This window comes from Lissotriton vulgaris, chromosome 8, assembly GCF_964263255.1.
Source record: "Lissotriton vulgaris chromosome 8, aLisVul1.2, whole genome shotgun sequence".
Classification (NCBI taxonomy): domain Eukaryota; kingdom Metazoa; phylum Chordata; class Amphibia; order Caudata; family Salamandridae; genus Lissotriton; species Lissotriton vulgaris.
Window position 1 is genome coordinate 664,899,596 of NC_141696.1, and position 18,818 is coordinate 664,918,413.

An 18,818-nucleotide genomic window follows, 5' to 3' on the forward strand; every position below is an offset into this window, starting at 1 on the left:
AAGGTCCGCTGGCCGCCAAGGAAGGCTTGCCGGGCCGCAAGCGGCCCGCGGGCCATAATATGAGTGGCCGTGCTTTACATGGTATTAAATACTACAAAAAGAGTACTTTCAAAGTGGAGAACTGGATTAATTTGGTTGCACAGCTGGTCTCTATTATTCTGCTAATTTCTTTATTGATTAACCTCAGATTCTCACTGTTCCAGAGTATTTAATCTTGCTTTTGTTGGATTGATTCCTCTCCCTTTCCACGTGATAGAGACCATGAAACTACTGGCTGTAAAATAAGATTTATTTTGAGGCAAAGTATTGCATGATCACGGCTTTGAATGAACTGTGTAGAGAAACGGCGGAACTTTTTGTATATGTCACAACTGCTAATAATATAGTCCAATAAGAATAACCCTGTTGAACCTTTCTGTGTATAAGACCCTGGCACATCTCCTTCCGTTCTCCCAATCAAGATTATTCCATTGACTTGTTCCAGTAGCCTTCTCCCTCTCTTATCAACCCTAATAGGGACTGGAAAGACAGAAGGTGGAATATAGCAAGATTCCTCAAACTCAGAATTCCTGAATGTGTTTTAGAATGGCAATGGAGATTTTTGCATTGAAATCACCCATTAAGAGTATTTGTACGTTGTTGCTAGTGCCAATTGTAGGTTCGATTTGATCAATTATATTTGCAAGCACTGTATTATTTTCAAGACTGGGAGGGATATAACATTTTAAAAAAATAGTGGTTTAACATAAGCATTATTGTCCAAGTACTTTAGCTTGAGGCACTGCACGTTGGGGCCAGTGAGATGGATTATTTTAAAATCCCACCTCAGCTCTTCTGATAGCTTGATGGTCAGACCTCCCTTTGTATGTTCTCGTCTTGACTTTATAGCAGGGATATTAAAAACAAAATAGTTTTCCAGATCAAAATTGTCCACAATCCATTTTTCCTGGAGGTATATTATTGGGGGATGATTATTCAAGAGACAGGATAGTTTTTAAGGGCTAGTCCCACAATTTATAATGACATTATGATTGGACTATTGCTAAAAAGGAAGGCTTGGCCAACCTACCATGTTTATTTCCATTCAGATTGCTTGGTAGCTGCAACCATACATTATCCTTTTGTTCATTATATAATTTCCAATATGGTTCCAACTGCCAGAAGCGCTTATAGTCTCGAAGCCTTTCCAAATTGTAACTAGGCTACAGGATTGGATTGCCCAAGCCAAAGTGTTGTCCCACTTAGAGACGGGATTCAGATCCAGTATCAGCACCATAGACCAGATTGTCTAATTCCTGTCCGATAATTTGAAGGTAGTAGACATTGACGGGGGCTGCAGTATGCTGCTTTTGTTGATTTGCAAGCTGAATTCGATCTAGTCCCCAGGGCAAACCTTTGGGTGGCTTTGCACAACACCGGGGTCCCGCATGAACTACTGCCCTTGATCCAGGCATTATATACTGAAAACTCTGCGAGGGTTAGCTGGGGCCCTGCCGGGGAATTGACAGAAGATTTTCCAATTAGGAGGGGTGTTAGACAAGGGTGTATTTTAGCCCCCACACTCTTTCTCTTGTATATAAATGGCCCCCCTGTGATCTGTCCATTCTCTTGGATGAATTGAACACTTTTTGTCTAGACCACGGCCTGAAAATTAACAAATACAAAACAAAGTATATGGTCTTCAGTAATATGAGAAAAAATACCCAAGATTGAGGTACTCATGGGGGCTTGGGCAATCCAATCCCGTAACCTAGATACAATTTAGAAAGGCTTAGAGAGTATAAGCACTTCTGGCAGTTGGTCAAACACAATGGCAATAGAGGTTTATCTTGCCGAGACTACTATATCATCCCAAAATCCTGGGTGATTCACTTCTCAAAACTTTATGAGGAGGCAAGAGGGGGAGATGGGTTAATAGAGACCCTGCCATCCCTTCCCACAGATTTTCCTGGAGAGGATGTTAAGCCATTCACTCTAAAAGTAACTCTTGATGAAGCTCCTGGTTTGGATAGAATTCCAGCATATTTATTCAAGAACGAACAACAGAACTGGGGACCCTATATAAATTCTTTGTCAAATGCACTGATAGCTGGTGCACCAATCCCAAGGAGGGAGCAGAAACTATCCTGATTTACAAAAAAGGGTGATACATCTACACTGGGAAATTATAGACCAATACGTCTAATAGACAATATTCAGAAAGTCTACAATATAGTGCAATCAGTTAGTCCAGAGAGCATCTAGGGAGTATGTAGACACGCGACTAGGAGAACGGGGATCTTCTCATCATTCGTTGCAGGTCTTGCAAAATTGAGTAACACTATTATAACAGCTTGTAAAATATTAGAGAAGAAGGACCAACTGATTTCCTGATCATTAAACAGGCAACTTTTATCACTTAACTCTGGTTGTAAACTGTATTGCAATTATCCACCAGGGCTGATAGATCCAGCTACATTAGTTGCTTAAAAAGTACTGTGGTTAGTGCCTCTGTTTTGCTTTTCTGTATATCCCCAAACTTCTAGATGCCTAAGAATGGTACTTGTGGGATCCAGAAAAAAGGAAATTTCAGAAGAACATCAGTATTAACACTTTGAAACTGAGAGTTCAAGCCCCAACTCATAACAGGATGAAGAGAGTGCAGCCTTGGCAAACCCCTGATGACAGTGGCAGTCCCCGAGCTCCAGGGGGGGGGAGCACCCTCAGCATGTGGAGAAGTGTGGCTCACTGGTTAGAGGAGGCAGACCTGGAAGCAGAGCTCAGCCCGGGACCAGGGTTCAATTCCCGGCTCGGCGGGGTTTTGAGTCCTAAAATGTCCACGGACTTGACAATTCTCGCTCCGGTGCCTACTCGATTCACGGGTTCACACTCTGCGACTCTGGGCAATAGCTTGCTTAATCTCCACAACGGCCCCTCGCGGTGGGATGCCTGGCTTTCACCTTGTGGGTTTAAGGTTTGTTTATTGTACAGTTAATAAAAACTCACAATTATAAAACGTACAAATTTTAAAAAAGTCGGTGTCTTCATTAAAACTAATAAAGTGCAGTAGTTCAGATGTAAAGAGTCTCAGCTATTGTTGAATATGAGTCTGTGGAGTTTCCGTGTCTTTACTGCTTCCACTTCGATGACCGTGGTAGCCAGGGGTGTTTGTTTTGTTGTTATTTGACTTCTGCTAGAGAAGACCCTCTGGTTTTTTCGTTTAGTCTTTTGGCCACTATCTCAAAGTATTTTGTTATTCTACAGTTAAGCTGAGTTTCATCAGGGTTAAAACAGAGCATCACGGCCTGCCTGCAGCTCGTTATGCCTTTCTGGTTCCATAATGTTCGTAACAGTGAGCGCCTTATGTCCAGGAGTTTTGTGCAAATGCAGATTATATGTATAAGGTCCTCTTTCGCAGAAAGACAGAGACGGCATTGATTTGCGGGGTTTTCCCTTGCCCATGGTGCCTGGTGCGGAGCTATAGGAATTCTGCCCATGCGCATGGTAAGAAACTTCTTTTTTGTCTTTTGTGTGAGGCCCATCATTAGGTAGTCTTGTGGTTTTAGAGCGCTGTAACCTTTCAGCACCGCCCAGCCGTGCGCTCTCTTAGCTAGGGTGGCTTTGTCCTCGATTAATGAAACCATCTTAGGGACTTTTGACACCACTTTTTTGAAGGTACGAGGGTCAGTTGCCGACTCCCATAGGTCTGTGAGTCCTAAGACCTTCAGTGAGTCTGTTAGGTAGGTCCTTGCAGGTGAGTTGTCTCTAATCGATAGTTCCGTCCATAGATGGGCGTTTAAGGACCCTTGGTCCGCATCTCTGATTTTCCGCCAGCTTTTTAGGTATGCGCCTCTTCTCTCGACCGCTTGTTTCTGCAGGCCGAATTCTAGCCGAATTTGTGCTGGTGATGAGTTGTTGGGGAGATGGAGTATTGCCCTGTATGCTCGACTGATGGTATTGTCTAGTGTTGTTGCGTCTTTCCCTCTCATGGCCTCGCTGCCATAGGTGAGCATGGGCTGTAAGCGAGCTTTTATTACCTGTAGGAGAGGGCCCAGGGTCCGGTCTGGGAGTACTTTCTGCAAGGGTCTTATCGATAGATGGAATGTCGTACCCTTTCGGCGAATGGCATCTAGTTGTTGTTTGAAGGAGCCATTGCCGTCTATTATGACTCCTAGGTATTTGTAGGAGGTTACCTGGTCTAACCTCTGTCCGTTCAGGAACCATGCAGGTTTCCGTTTTTTATGGTAGTTTATTGTCATTACTTTTGTTTTGTTTAAGTTGATAGCTAATGAGTTGGTTTTTGAAAATGCGTTGGTTTTATTGAGGAGGTGTTGAAGACCGATAGGAGACCGACTGATGAGGACTAGGTCGTCAGCATATAGAAGATTTGAAAGCGTGATGTTGCCTAGTCTTGGGGCGTGGGATTTGTGGGAATTATAGACCAATACGTCTAATAGACAATATTCAGAAAGTCTACAATATAGTGCAATCAGTTAGTCTAGAGAGCATCTAGGGAGTATGTAGACACGCGACTAGGAGAACGGGGATCTTCTCATCATTCGTTGCAGGTCTTGCAAAATTGAGTAACACTATTATAACAGCTTGTAAAGTATTAGAGAAGAAGGACCAACTGATTTCCTGATCATTAAACAGGCAACATTTATCACTTAACTCTGGTTGTAAACTGTATTGCAATTATCCACCAGGGCTGATAGATCCAGCTACATTAGTTGCTTAAAAAGTACTGTGGTTAGTGCCTCTGTTTTGCTTTTCTGTATATCCCCAAACTTCTAGATGCCTAAGAATGGTACTTGTGGGATCCAGAAAAAAGGAAATTTCAGAAGAACATCAGTATTAACACTTTGAAACTGAGAGTTCAAGCCCCAACTCATAACAGGATGAAGAGAGTGCAGCCTTGGCAAACCCCTGATGACAGTGGCAGTCCCCGAGCTCCAGGGGGGGGAGCACCCTCAGCATGTGGAGACGTGTGGCTCACTGGTTAGAGGAGGCAGACCTGGAAGCAAAGCTCAGCCCGGGACCAGGGTTCAATTCCCGGCTCGGCGGGGTTTTGAGTCCTAAAATGTCCACGGATTTGACAATTCTCGCTCCGGTGCCTACTCGATTCACGGGTTCACACTCTGCGACTCTGGGCAATAGCTTGCTTAATCTCCACAACGGCCCCTCGCGGTGGGATGCCTGGCTTTCACCTTGTGGATACCCTGCCGGGGCTATCTCACAGGGGAATACCAGGACGGGTTCCCTAAGCAAGCGCTTAGATACCGGGTTGGTGATTTGCGCTATATAAATACATGTACAATACATGTACATATTCATTCATGCCAAATGCCACGCAGTTGGGCATTTTGTATATATCACTGCAAGGCCCCAAAGTTGTTACATAAATTCAGCTCCTGGAGAGCTATGAACTGACACTCTCAGTGCCTTTTAAGCTGCACTTAGGCTGATTTTAGATAGGTCCTGGCATTCCCAACTGGAGCCATTTTTCGAGGTGCTGTCACTTTGCACTTGTCATCTTTATTACATTACAATTTGACACAGAGAGAGGTACGTGTACAGATCATGTAATGTGGATAGTCAGTAAATCACATATCCTGCTGTTTAGCAAAGAGATACAAGTGGATTTCTGTTTTGGAGCTATAAAGTATGCGAAGTGTATTGCGTCAACCAGGGTGACACTAGAAAAGACTTTTCATTTATCCAAGTCGGTTTTCTATCAGGTTAACCAGGTAAAGTAACAACAGGGCACAGACTTGCCAGTTTATTGCGATTCCATTTAACAAATGATTGTGTTGTGTGTAAAGTAGCACTGAGTCACTGCAGTGGTGTCAACTGCACTAAATTAACAGATAATGGTTATGGTGCACAGTTAGGGAGCTGAAGTTGTGCTGGTGACAAATGCAGTGTTCCTGATGTTGCAACTTGAAATTCCAAAAAAGTAGACTTAGCCTTTTCTCTTGGCAAAGTTTGCAAAACGTGTACCATAGTTGTGCCAATTATAGCATCTGTTATTTTCCATGCTTAGAAATGACGTGCGCTATATATTTATTGCTATTATTTATATAATGAAAGCAAAGAGTTTGATACATGGACCATTTTCCTGATAGTAGACTGCTTCTTGTGTTTAAGAATAGATATACCATATGTATATGCAAAAAACGTTATGACTCAGATCAGATCCAAATGGTAGAGATCCAACCATTACATTAATGTGTTTCCAGCTTTCACTCAAGGCCTAATTTAGAGCAACATACTGTTTTTTAAGGCTCTAAATATAAGATATTTGCTAATTGAGGTTGATAATTTACTCATTCACCTCCTGTGCCAGAGTTAAAAGGGTAGCTACTAACTTTATCTTCAGCTGCATTCAATATAACCCACATGATTTGTTGATAGCACTGGTCAGTATTTAGAAAGTCAGACAAAATACAATGTTCACAAGGAACTCATTTGATCAATAAATGGAATGAATAAGGTGAGGTGTGTTACTTCCTGTTTTCTAAATAAAAATTGTAGTTTGGAATGGAGAGTTATGTTATTCTCACTCTGCTACTATATTGAATCAATATAGAATCAAAACAAGTTTTAAAAATGAAACCCACATAAAATCAATTTATCTCAAGCCCACTTCAGCCGAAAATGGGCGTAACTTTTATTTTGCCAACAAACATAAGAAAAGAGTAAAGCAATTACTGTGTATTCACACTATATACAAGATAAAAAGTGATACAAGTGACTTTTTTGCCCCAGGATAGTGACCAAAACCAACAGTGACATATTATACAGTGACTTATAAAAAAGAAGAAGCAGTCATTCTTTGGCAGATTTTTAACTGGTATTCCTCTTCTAGACAACTTCGTTCGGCTACTGCCTTCCTAATGCCTACTTAAATAATTAGGGCAACTAAATGGGGTGGCAGGAGTTTGTCATAGCACTATTAGTCTCTGGAATTCCCTCCCGCTTACTCTTAGAAAGATACCTTCTTTGATGGAGTTTAGGAAAAACCTTACAACATGGCTATTTAAAAGCTTTTTTGTGCAGCATTCGGTCCACAAGTGCCTAGACACCTATGGGTAGTAGTGCGCCCATAGAAATTGGGATAACATTAACATTATTCATTACATGTATTGATCAAATGAGTTCCTTGTGAACATTGTATTTTGGCTGACTAGCTATATCCAGTTCAGAGGGACTTATGGATTGCTCTTGTTTTTTTAAACAGTATTTAGAAAGAGCACCTTGACCCCCTCACACATACAATGACACACACCCTTTCTCTCTCTATCTCTTGCTCTCCACATTCCCCCACCCCTGCCATCACCCTACCACACTGCATCCTCAGGAAAAGGCTCATGTCAGCAGGATGTTGTTGTTGTTGACTGCTGGTCTGGCGGTGACCTACCATCCGACTAGGTCAGAAATCATTGGCCCAGAGGTACTTAGGAGGTAGAAATGGCAAACGACCAGGATAACATTAGAAAAGGGTCAGGTAACTGACTTTGCATAAGCACTTAATTCATGTTGGCACTGTTATTTCTTATAGCTAGATCCTATTGATTTTATTGCAAGAGAGAAACAGTACAGAAAAGCAAGTGTACATCACATACACATTACAATTCTAGTCAGCTGAAAGCTGTTTTAAGAAGGTTCTATACTACTACATTCCAAAAATGAGGATTTATTTTTACTTTTCTCCCTATATGAATATAGCTGTTGTACTCACTATAAAGTGTCACACAGGTGTATTGGAGTGTCACACACAAGTGCACTGAAAACATGGAAATGTCACTGAAGCAAAATGAAACCTTTGCAACTATGCACAGTACGATGGCTAGGTCTGGCTCTGGATACACTCCTGCAGCGCGTACAGTCCAGCAGTGTGCACGGACGGCAGGCCCCTGGCCCGAAAGCTCCTGAATGGGACTGGACGAGGACGCTCACCTTGTACTTTGCAGGGGTGCTCCTACAAGTTTCGTTATGTCATTGCCTTGTAGTGCTACCAAAGAGTCTGTTAAACCTGTTAGGGTGTTGTTTCCCCTGACTTTTTGCCTTTTACCTACTCTTTTTGCTGATTTTGTTTGTAGGACTCTGAGCCCTTTGCCACTTCTAACAAGTAGGCTGCCCCTCTGGGTAATAACAGATATTACTTTGCATGCAATTATGGGGCTTTCCCCCAAGTGAGGGTCCATAATGAGATAATAGCAATAATAATAATAATAATAATAAGAGACAATAATAATAAATTAATAATAACAATAATATAATAATAATAATGATAATGAGAGAGAGAGAGAGCTGTTGTTGTGCTACAGTAAAAGGGCTATAAGGCGACCCCACTCAAAAATCGAGAGCACTGCAGGAGAAGAAGCTGCCTCTTTTCTGAAAATGTGAAAAAACAGCTGCACTCTCCTGTGAGGTTCCCTTAACTTCTTCAGAAGCAGCGGTTGGTTCACAGATGGCAGCCTGAGCTTCTCTCTTCAACTTTGCTGAGAGTAAAGCCCAATCAGCCAAAAGGTAGAACATGGTTTGTTTATATTATTCTACCTTTTGGCTGTCTGGCTTTTTCTCTCAGCAAAAGCAAGGGTAGGAGCCCAGCCAGCCACATGTGAACCAGCAGCTTTCAGGAGAGAGACAGTTCCTGCTTCCTTAGGACTCACACAGATTTAGTGTAATGTAGGGACTCTGGGAACTTGCCGCATAGAGTGCTCCCTTTTCAGAACTGTAACAGTAGTTATAGTCTGTAAAGGGTGTATTCTGATTGTTTGGCCAAACACTCAATTTATCTGTCTTCAGGTGGCCCTCACCAAAGATATTTTTGTATATATTGTGTGTCATTCCTGAATTATTCCAACTAAGGGTTCTACCCTCCCAAACTGCACCCGTAGGTCTACATACACTCATTATACCATGCATCAGATGGAAGATCTGGGGCGACGCCTCCATTTGAGCGGTGGAGCATTGCCCCACAAGCTCCATACCTGCCCAAAGAAATTGTAATAAAGTTTATTTATTACCAATTTATTTTTCAGCAACCTGTCCCGAACTAATTGTTAGGACAGGGCGGGGCCAGCGCTGCCAAGTGGCAGCAGCAGGGAGCTGTGCGCTTTAAAATGCATGTCTCTTTGACCCACCATCTTGAGATGTAAAGCCAGACAGGCACATTTTAAAGTTCTGTAACCCAGCTGTCTTAGATAACTGTTTTAGAGAAAGCACAGGCCTCCAGTGCTCTTAGGACCGCTGAGAGAGCCTGCTCTAGCCGATACTGGTCCTGCTTTAATGCCGTAATGGCAGTGCCAGGTTTGGGTAGTGCAGTTTCCTGCATCAGGAGCTTCCTGGAAGACACCTGATGGAGGAAGACGTTCCACTGTGAAAGAAAGTGATTTTTATTGTACCCCAGCGTTCTGAGATGTCCTTTGATTGTTTTAAGCATTTTTCAAAAAAATATAAAAAAACACACAGAAGAGATGATGTTGGTTACTGTTTCAGCCACGCACAAAATGATGTGCTCACACTTGATGCTCTAAGTTCTAAGCCTATGACGCCTAGCATAGATAAGACGTGCTTCTGATCAAACATGCCTCCGAATTAGAGTGTGCAGGCATCCTTGATTTGGATTAACTGACTAGTACGAAAATGGAATTTGAACCAACTAAATTGTGCAAAAAATTATATTTTGAACTGTGCCTAAGAGGTAAAAGACGGCACCATCAACAATGACATTTTGTACAACCAAGTGCAAAGCTATGTAATTGGAAGAGTGGTCTTTTTTGACACATTTGTAATGATTGTTAGTATGTGGAATCATAAGCAGACTGGATTTTGCTTTTTCAACTAATGTTGAATTTTAACTCCGTATTCATGTCCTTGGTGTCTAACATGAACACATATAAGCATACACACACACATTTAGCCTTTCTGATGTTCGTTTTCAAGTAAGGTTATTTTTTTCAAAGCGGAGAAAGCAGTTTATGCTATCATTTGCTGTCATCTGCACTCGCAAGTAACAGAAACTCTTTTGATCCTTCCCCGGGCCGAAGAAAATGGCTCCTTATTTGTCGGTGTTCTTGATTTCACGCAGGAGCTGCAAGATGGCATCGGACGGCAGCAAGCTGTCGTCAGGGCGCTGAATGTGACGGGCGAAGAGATCACCGAGCAGTGCTCGGCATCAGATGCCAGGTCCATACAGAATAAGCTGGGCGACGTGAATTTAAGGTGGCAGGAGGTTTGCAGACAAGTGACCGAGCGCAAGAAAAGGTAAGGTTACTGGCCAAGCTGGCATTTCTTTTTCAATTTTTTTTTTTTTATTTCAAGTGTTTTTATTAAAATATAAAATGTGCATATCAGAAGTACAGCCATTTCCTTGCTGTTAATTCATTTGATTATGATTGCTACACCTGACCCAAAGCATAATTTGGTCATTTGGTATTGTGTTTGAAACAATGAATCACATTCCGGACTTTTTAAGAGATGTGAAGAAGCGTTAGAATGAACCACTTCTCTTTGGCCTGCTTCAGATGCAAGCAGGTCTATAAGCAGATGTGTCTATTACCTTGTACCATGCACAGCTGATATAGTACGTTCTTCGTAAGGCTTTCATGACCAAATAGAACATGTATCGCACTCTCAAAGACATGCAAAAACTCTCACTTTCTACATCAGAATGTCTTTATGTATATATATATATATATATATATATATATATATATATATATATATATATATATATATATATACATACACATATATATACATACACATACACACACACACATATACACACACACATATATATACACACACACACACCTCCACTGCATAGTAATTTGTTGGAGAACATCACCCCCCACTGCGCCCCCCCCACTATACCCCCAGGGGTTTATTTGCAGACAGTGCCCAGTGAGAACGTTTCCCTCCACCTTTGGGATTTATGTGAAGGACAGAGAGGGGCACAATGCAATCGAGGGAGTTCCTTTTCAATACTCATTGTTAATAGTTTTCCTACATTGTTCCACCAATTCTTATACCTGAAAATCCGGAAGGAGTTTGTGTCAAGGTTGGTTTGATAATTAGGATGAAGGAATATTTATTTCATGGAGATTGATATACGAGCTCTTCCTTCAACATATGAGCCTTGGAGGATTTTTGCAATTTTAAAAAAAGCATGTTAAATCTGCCCCATTCTATTTTTAACACATTGTTTCTCTTTCTGTAGTGTTGCTGTCTAATTCTCTAACACACAGATAGTTCTCTAAATTAATTCTCCAAAAGATAAAAACTCAGGCACATAATTCGATGCAGTGGTGTCTTCAGTCAGGACATAGAATTTAAACTGCAGACCTGAAGTAATAATTGCTTGTTTATCCTCAGGGAATATTAGGTAATAAAATAGGAGATAGTGTAATGATGTGTGCCGTGATCCCATATGCCTGATTTTTTAGACAGTTCACAATAAAGATAGTCTTTGCGTGCCATGTTTGGGCAGGCAGCAAATAACGTTTTGTCAAAACACACTTAGTTACATGTATTTTTTAATAATACCTGACCCTCAATCCATTTTTCTTGCACACTGTCACCAGATCCAGACTGAGGCTAGTAATGACGACTGAAAATTATGTTTTGTGGCGTATCTTATGTGAGTGTCATTAGACTGTGCTCTCAATTTGAAGTTAAAATCATCCCAGAGTGTCAAACATGGAAGTGAGAATGAGGCTTGTAAAATGTAAACGGTGGTTAGAGCAGGGGCTACATTTCCATTTCTGAGGATTAAGCTGGTGGAAAAGAACATAAAGACCAAAGTTAAATGAGAGGAACCCCTTTGGGAAACCAAAGGATATAGGTACTCAAGCAGGTACAGGAAGAGTTTATCCTTTAGTTCACACTACTAACCCAACGCACTTTCAATCTAACCTAGGTAATACCTAGGTAATACCTATTTTGAGCCGAGCAAGAGGAGACATCCAGAAGCTGCACCACAAGAAACGGAGAAGGCCTAATTGATAAAGGGCCACATATGGGTGTGTACTACAAATATTCAGAAGGAAAGGTATATTCGGAATGAGAAGCTAAGATTGTGAGATGCCAATCGGATATACACACTAGTAAAAATCAAAGACTTTAAATAGGTCGAAAGAAAAAAGAACGCATTACAGGTATTGGAAAGACTTAAAAGGAAAGGTGACAGCAATAACAAGCTGTGAGAAGAAATAAAATAAAGAGGAGACTCGAATTGTGAGAGTCTCATTTGAAAGAAAAGGAGCAAGATCATTTGGATTGCCTTTTTGGAAACACCTCTTCCTCACACCTGAATAACAACAGGTGTTTATTTGGAAATTTCAAATTAAATTGAACTGTAAAAGAGAGCAAAATTCTAGACTTGAAAAAGATGGTTTAAGATCAATGCATACCATCGAAACGCGTTAACGCACTTTCTTCTGCACAATCTGTTAATGCTGACTTGCTCAGCCGAAAACCAACAGAAATAGAAACGGAGGGTATAAGTTGGCTTCTTTGTTTCTTCTTTTAAAGATGTGCTAACTTGAATGATAAATAATACTGTCTGATTATGTCTCTCTTGCTGCTTTGACAACTTTTGTGGATCTGTCAAGTATATTGTTGCGTTAGAGTACTGTTAGAGTACTAATATAGTTGGTGGTTTTAATATATTAATTTTTTAATATATGAATTATTGTTGGTATACACAACTTTAGGTTGGTATAAGTTATGTTTAATAAACTTTGTACTAATTTCTACTTTCAGTGTACTATGGATTTATTGTTTGGGCCAAATTTTCAGAAATATATGTGGATCAGAGCCGAATAATTGTAACGGTTAGATTAAAAGTGCGTTGGGTTAGTAGCTTGAACTAAAGGATAAACTCTTCTGGAAAAGAACATAAATGCATGCAATACTTCAGAAAGGATTAATTTGTGGTTCAAAGGAAGGACATGGTATAGATCCACTGAGAGGAGCCATTACTATGACAACTCGGAGGATAGAAAGTGAGATAAATGTCTTAGGTCTCACTGGTTTGCAGTCCTATGCTAATAATTTTTTCCGAAATGTGTATTAGCTTTATCAGCAGAGGGCTGAAAGTAAAACATCTCTGGATCTCACAAGGCAAAACAGTGTCAGAGTAGAAACACCATGATGAAAGATAAAAAAAACAACACTCAGATGTAGACTGCCTAGTGCTAATCCAGCACTGCTGCATTTTATTAAATGTACGCCTCTGAAAGAAGTATGTTATGGGTCCAGGATCCCCACAATACACCTCTGACGTAAAGACACAATTGAGTGGGCTCCAGCTAGAGAGACATATATTACCACCCTGCCCAAAGTAAAGCTTACAACTGCAATTTACTCCAACTTGACTGAAGTATTCTGAGTAAAGCACTTCTATTTAGCAACTGACCAACAAATCCCCAGCTTGGTACAAAGCATTCTACAGCAATAGACCAAGGTTAGTCAGAGACCCCCTGAGTTTTATATTGTCTGTAATTGCCTGTGATAGGTAGATGATGCCTATCCTACCCTCTGCTTCACTCTTTCAATGATAACTTTGTTGGTCTCACATTCCTGTCTACATTGCTAGCATCAAACATATTTGCTAAAATAACCTCAGTTTTATTTTAGAATTTCGCTAACATTTCTCTGCATGAAGGTTTACCAACTATAATCGATTTCTCTGAAGTTAGGGGAAGGGGAAATGTCATCATAGGATAAATTGGTTCGTTACAAGGTCCTGTTATTTCAAACCAGCAAATCTAGGAATAAAACTGAGAGCAACACCATTAGGATATTGCGAGGAGAAAACACAAACGTGTCTAAAAAGGTGATGGATAAACAAACAGGATCTTTATGAAATTTGGTCAGCTCCTTGCAACACTTGATTATTGTGTGTTCTTATAGATTTTCTACTGTCATCAACCTTTAGAAGACAGTGGTAGCACTTGAGCTTGAAAGAATCCAGACAAATGCTGATCACAGGCTTGTTAAAATTATCAGGCTGTTCAGTCCAAACGCGGTACAAAAGGGGGTGGTGGTGATGGACGGAGCATCTGAATAAATCAAGCACTCACACCCAGTCAAAAGATCTGGGTTTAATCCATCACCGTTCTTTAGCCCACTCTGCCACCCCAGTTCAGACATGGCTATATGCAAATCAGTCTGACCCTGTGCCTCATGGGAACAGTCCAGCCCGAACTGCCAAGCCATGTCTTCCCTGGAGAGGAAACAAGCTTCCGAGGACCGGTTTCTGGCATTCCAGCCGTCTTCAGCCCGGCTTGCCTGAATCCAGTGGCAAAGTGAGCAAGGGACTCACATCTGAGCATACCATGCCACACTTATGGCGGGCAAAAGCGGTACAAAAGGGGGTGGTGATGGACGGAGCATCTGAATCAATCAAACACTCACACCCAGTCAAAAGATCTGGGTTTAATCCATCACCGTTCTTTAGCCCACTCTGCCACCCCAGTTCAGACATGGCCATATGCAAATCAGTCTGACCCTGTGCCTTATGAAATTTGGTCAGCTCCTTGCAACACTTGATTATTGTGTGTTCTTATAGATTTTCTACTGTCATCAAACTTTAGAAGACAGTGGTAGCACTTGAGCTTGAAAGAATCCAGACAAATGCTGATCACAGGCTTGTTAAAATTATCAGGCTGTTCGGTCCAAACAAGGCACATTAGAAATCTTGTGTAAATCAATGCATTCCAATACAGTAATTAAATGCATTGAAAGAAAAAATACAGAAATGCAAAGATATTGGAAAGGCAGAAATATAATAATCAACATTAAATTATATACTTAAAAAAAACTTTCCTAGACAGATTGTCACAATACAGAAAATGATGCGAAACTGTCAAAAAGCATCTCAGTGAAGATGTACTGTATTCAAAGAGCACAGCAAATTGTTGGAACATAGCCTTATAGTAAGTTCAACAAAAACACTACTTTGGCCAGCACTGTCCCACTGACCGGCACACAAAGGAACAGCCTGCCTTGGGGCCTCATTTATGAGGCAGTGCGTCACTTTTACGCTGCGGGTGTGTCACTTTTTGTGACGCACCAGTGGCGTAAAAAATGCGCCTGTTGCGCCATATTTACAAAGTGACGCATCTAGGAAGATGCGTCACTTTGTAAACCCCTGGGCCACATTATACCAGCGCCAGGTATAATGTATGCAAGGGGGGCGTATTGACGCAAGGAAGGGTCGTAGAAGTGACGCAGTGAAATCTATGAGATTTCACTGCGTCACTTTTAGGACGCCGTTGCGTCAAAATCTTGCACCTGCCTAACAGCAGGCGTAAGACTGACGCAGGCCCTTTCACATGGGGCTTGCCCCATGTGAAAGGACGCATTGCTGGAGTTGCGTCACTTTCGTGACACACTCCAGCAATGCGTCACTTTTGCGCTTACAGATACGTCAGAAATACTCCTTGCGACATGATGCGTCATACGATATGATATGATATGATATGACCCATCAGGAATGTCGCAAGGAGAGCGCACTGAGAAGTGACGCATCGCTGCTTTCACGCAGCGATGCATCATTTCTCATAAATGAGGTCCTTGGTGTCTGAGTATGGCACACTTGAGAGAGACCCATTCTCAGTGAGACACCACCAGTTATATGGGGATCCTTTATGTCATTAAACATGCTCTGGAGACACCAGAGAGTAGACCAGAGAAACCAGAGGCAAGAAACCCTAGTAAGAGAGGTGCAGATATGGCAAAGACTTACGTGTGGTTTGTAGATTTCTCCTGGTTTGATTCCAGTAGCCAAATCTAGTGGTTCATTGGACACAGCCCGGGGACAATGAGACTTTATTCAATGGTGAATGGTGCTTCTCCTACTGGTAATTTTCTGGCTTTATATTGGTCTGAATGTTGTACTGTAAAATATGGCATGCTTTTCTTCATTGGAAGATAAATTCTTTCAGACAGTTTGGAGTACTTTCTTTGGCTTGATTCTTGCATGGGCACATGGTAATGGCAGCAATCTGTTGAGCTCAAGCCTTATGTTGACTTTTTTGGAGGATAATCAAGTGACCAATTTTCTCTAGTTGTCCGAGCAAACAGTTGATTGCATTCAAATTGTTCTTAAATGTTTCCTGCACAGTACTAGAATAATAGCCACACCAGGATTTGGGAAATAAAGGAAGAGACTACTACAGGTTTTCCAAATCTCACACAAGGCAAACCAGTCTTTTACCCTTCTTTGTGTTTTTAACATTTCAATGAAAGAATGTAATACTCCATTGAATCCAGTTGCTTAGCAGTCACCACAAAGTCAGGCTGCTGCTTCCGCTTGCCTGCACTTGGATGTGCTTCAATGATAGATTTTGGCCCCATTGATTTCTCGGTCCTTAGGGACTGCTAGGCAACTAGATTCAATGGGAGTATTATATTATTTCAATGAAATGTTAATTGTTTTATAGTATGTATAGTGGTGAATGAGTCAAATATAAAGATTTTCAATACTGAAAAATAAAATTACTTCATGTTCTTGTAAAACATTGATATTGATATTTAAAAAACCATGGTTCTTTACTAAATGGATGGGAAGGAGCCTGTGGCAAAGCTAATAGGACTAGCCTTTTTTCTAAATATATACCAATATTGGTATAGATACATATGGAGTATTGAGGTTATAGTAGGACTTAGGGTCTACATACACATTGGTGCCTCGATCATGCTTGTTTCTATGGTACGCAAGAAGGCAGCCATTGCCAAAATAAATAGTAATTTATTAAGATGAAACCTCAGTTTAAGCTAAAGTTGGAAGACATTCTCAACTAACTCAATGTCAAAGTCATTCTAAGAGAAAAATATGATTAAACTGTTTGGAGACAAAACCTGTCATTGAAGCATAATATTTTCAAGCTGAAGTCCCTGAAATATGTGATTGGCTAGAATGCGTATATTTGTAGGGTACTCTACCAGCAAAGTATCATTGTTTGGGAGATGATTGCATGCATGTTTAGAGAATTGCTTTTTAGAGGTCCACTGCAAAGAAAGGACTGTGACTCTTAAAGAAAGGGGCATATGTACAAGAGGACTGCTCCCCAGGAACATCACTTCTTTTTTTCACATTCTGGTAGCGCAGTGCCCTGCACCATATTTGCAAGGCAGCATTAAGCCACTTTGCATGGCTTAACTACACTGTGTAAATATGGTACCCTTTCACACAGGTATCTGTGTTAAAGGAGCATGCAAAGGGAATTGCTGTGGGCAATCCACAGCAACACCCATTGCTTTTTGATGCTGCCCTAGATTTACTAGGATATGTAAATCTGAGGCAACACCAAAAGCTAACACCATGCAAAAACAGGCATGAGATTGGCGCTACGATGAGAAATACTTTTATTTCTCATCGTTTTTGCTTTTTGTAAGTGTGCTGCATTCTGCAGCACTCATAGAAAGGGCAAAACACCATTAACCCATTCCGTGCTGCTGTCGGCCATTGGCCGACGGGAGCACTACCTCCCTAGTGCTGCCGTCGGCCAACGGCAGACGCAGCCTCGCCCACCCTTTAGAACGCCCGCACCGCGGCAGAAAAACCGCCGTAGTTAAGGCGTTAATGATTGTTTATGTGCAGGAAGGCACAGAAAAACAATTTTTAAAAATGGCGATGGGATACTTCTATGTGTGTTGCAGAATGTGCATATGTATACTGAAATGGTGCAGCATGGTGCTGTGGCAAATTTAGCTGCACTGTGATTTAAAAAAAGCAGGGGCGCACCGTATGTACAAGAAAATATAGCTGCCTAGTGTCAACACAGACACCCTTGCGCCACAGTGCACGGGTGCCTGCATTGTAGAGATGACTGTTTATGTGCCGAATGTCTCCCTTCCTGCACATAAACAATCAATGATGGTGATTTGTGGAAGTAGCAAATTGCCATCATTGATTGTTTATGTGCGGGAAGGGACACCTTTGTGCGCATAAACAGCCATCCCTGCAATGCAGGCACCCTTGCACTGTGGCGCAAGGGTGTCTATGTTGGTTCTAGGCAGCTTCATTTAGTGCCAGCTCAAGGGAAAACACAGGGGTGCACCATATTCTTGTAAATACGGCGCATCCCTGTTTTTTGAAATGAGGCACAAAGGCACAGCAAAATTTGCCACAGCAACACACCACGCCATTTCCTTGTACACATGTCCCACAGAATGAGCGATTCTGTGCTCTTTGGCAGAGAATTCTATCTAAGAGGTCTCACTACTCACCAATACTTCCTATTTTGTTTCCTAAACTTACATGCATGAACCACCATCAATGTATATTTATTGTTTGCACAATAATAACATGCAATGCCATGCACATTTTTGAAACCCTGGGTTGACAGTTAATAGGACACATGCACTCATGCACACTATATGAAATTGAAAGGGTAAATCGATTCGCTTGTAACCTCTTATGCGTGGCAATACTTAAGAACAATAACATACCCGATTTTATAGGTATGTTTATTATAGTTTAGAATCTCTCTGGTTAAATAGAACTAGCAGTAGAAAATAAAACTGTATGGACAGATGTCTTACAATAATGAACTGGCGTAAATATTAACGGAACGCAATGGGCGACTAGACCATTAGTTTAGTATAGGTGTGAACTGCGAAGATCATAGGTTAATACGACAAAAAATGATAATTTAATGCAGATATATAGAGAGATAACAGAAAATATGGGAGAGAGGAAACACTTAGGGCCAGATGTGCAAAAAGATTTGAAATCCTTTTTTGTCATGCGCAAAAACTATTTTGCAAGCCTGAAAACTTTTTCTGATTCGTAAAGTTGGTTCTGACGCTCATACTGA

General features: G+C 41.2%; 1 protein-coding gene across 2 annotated transcripts in view; it reads left to right on the forward strand.

Annotated features, from left to right (window-relative positions):
• Nucleotides 1-18,818, forward strand: part of DMD (dystrophin) — a 4,652,165-nt gene that overhangs the window by 1,268,023 nt on the left and 3,365,324 nt on the right. For both annotated transcript variants that reach the window (XM_086934537.1, XM_086934536.1), the window contains one exon: nt 10,076-10,251. In XM_086934537.1, the coding sequence (XP_086790663.1) occupies nt 10,076-10,251 (176 nt within the window). The remainder of the gene's footprint in view (nt 1-10,075; nt 10,252-18,818) is intronic.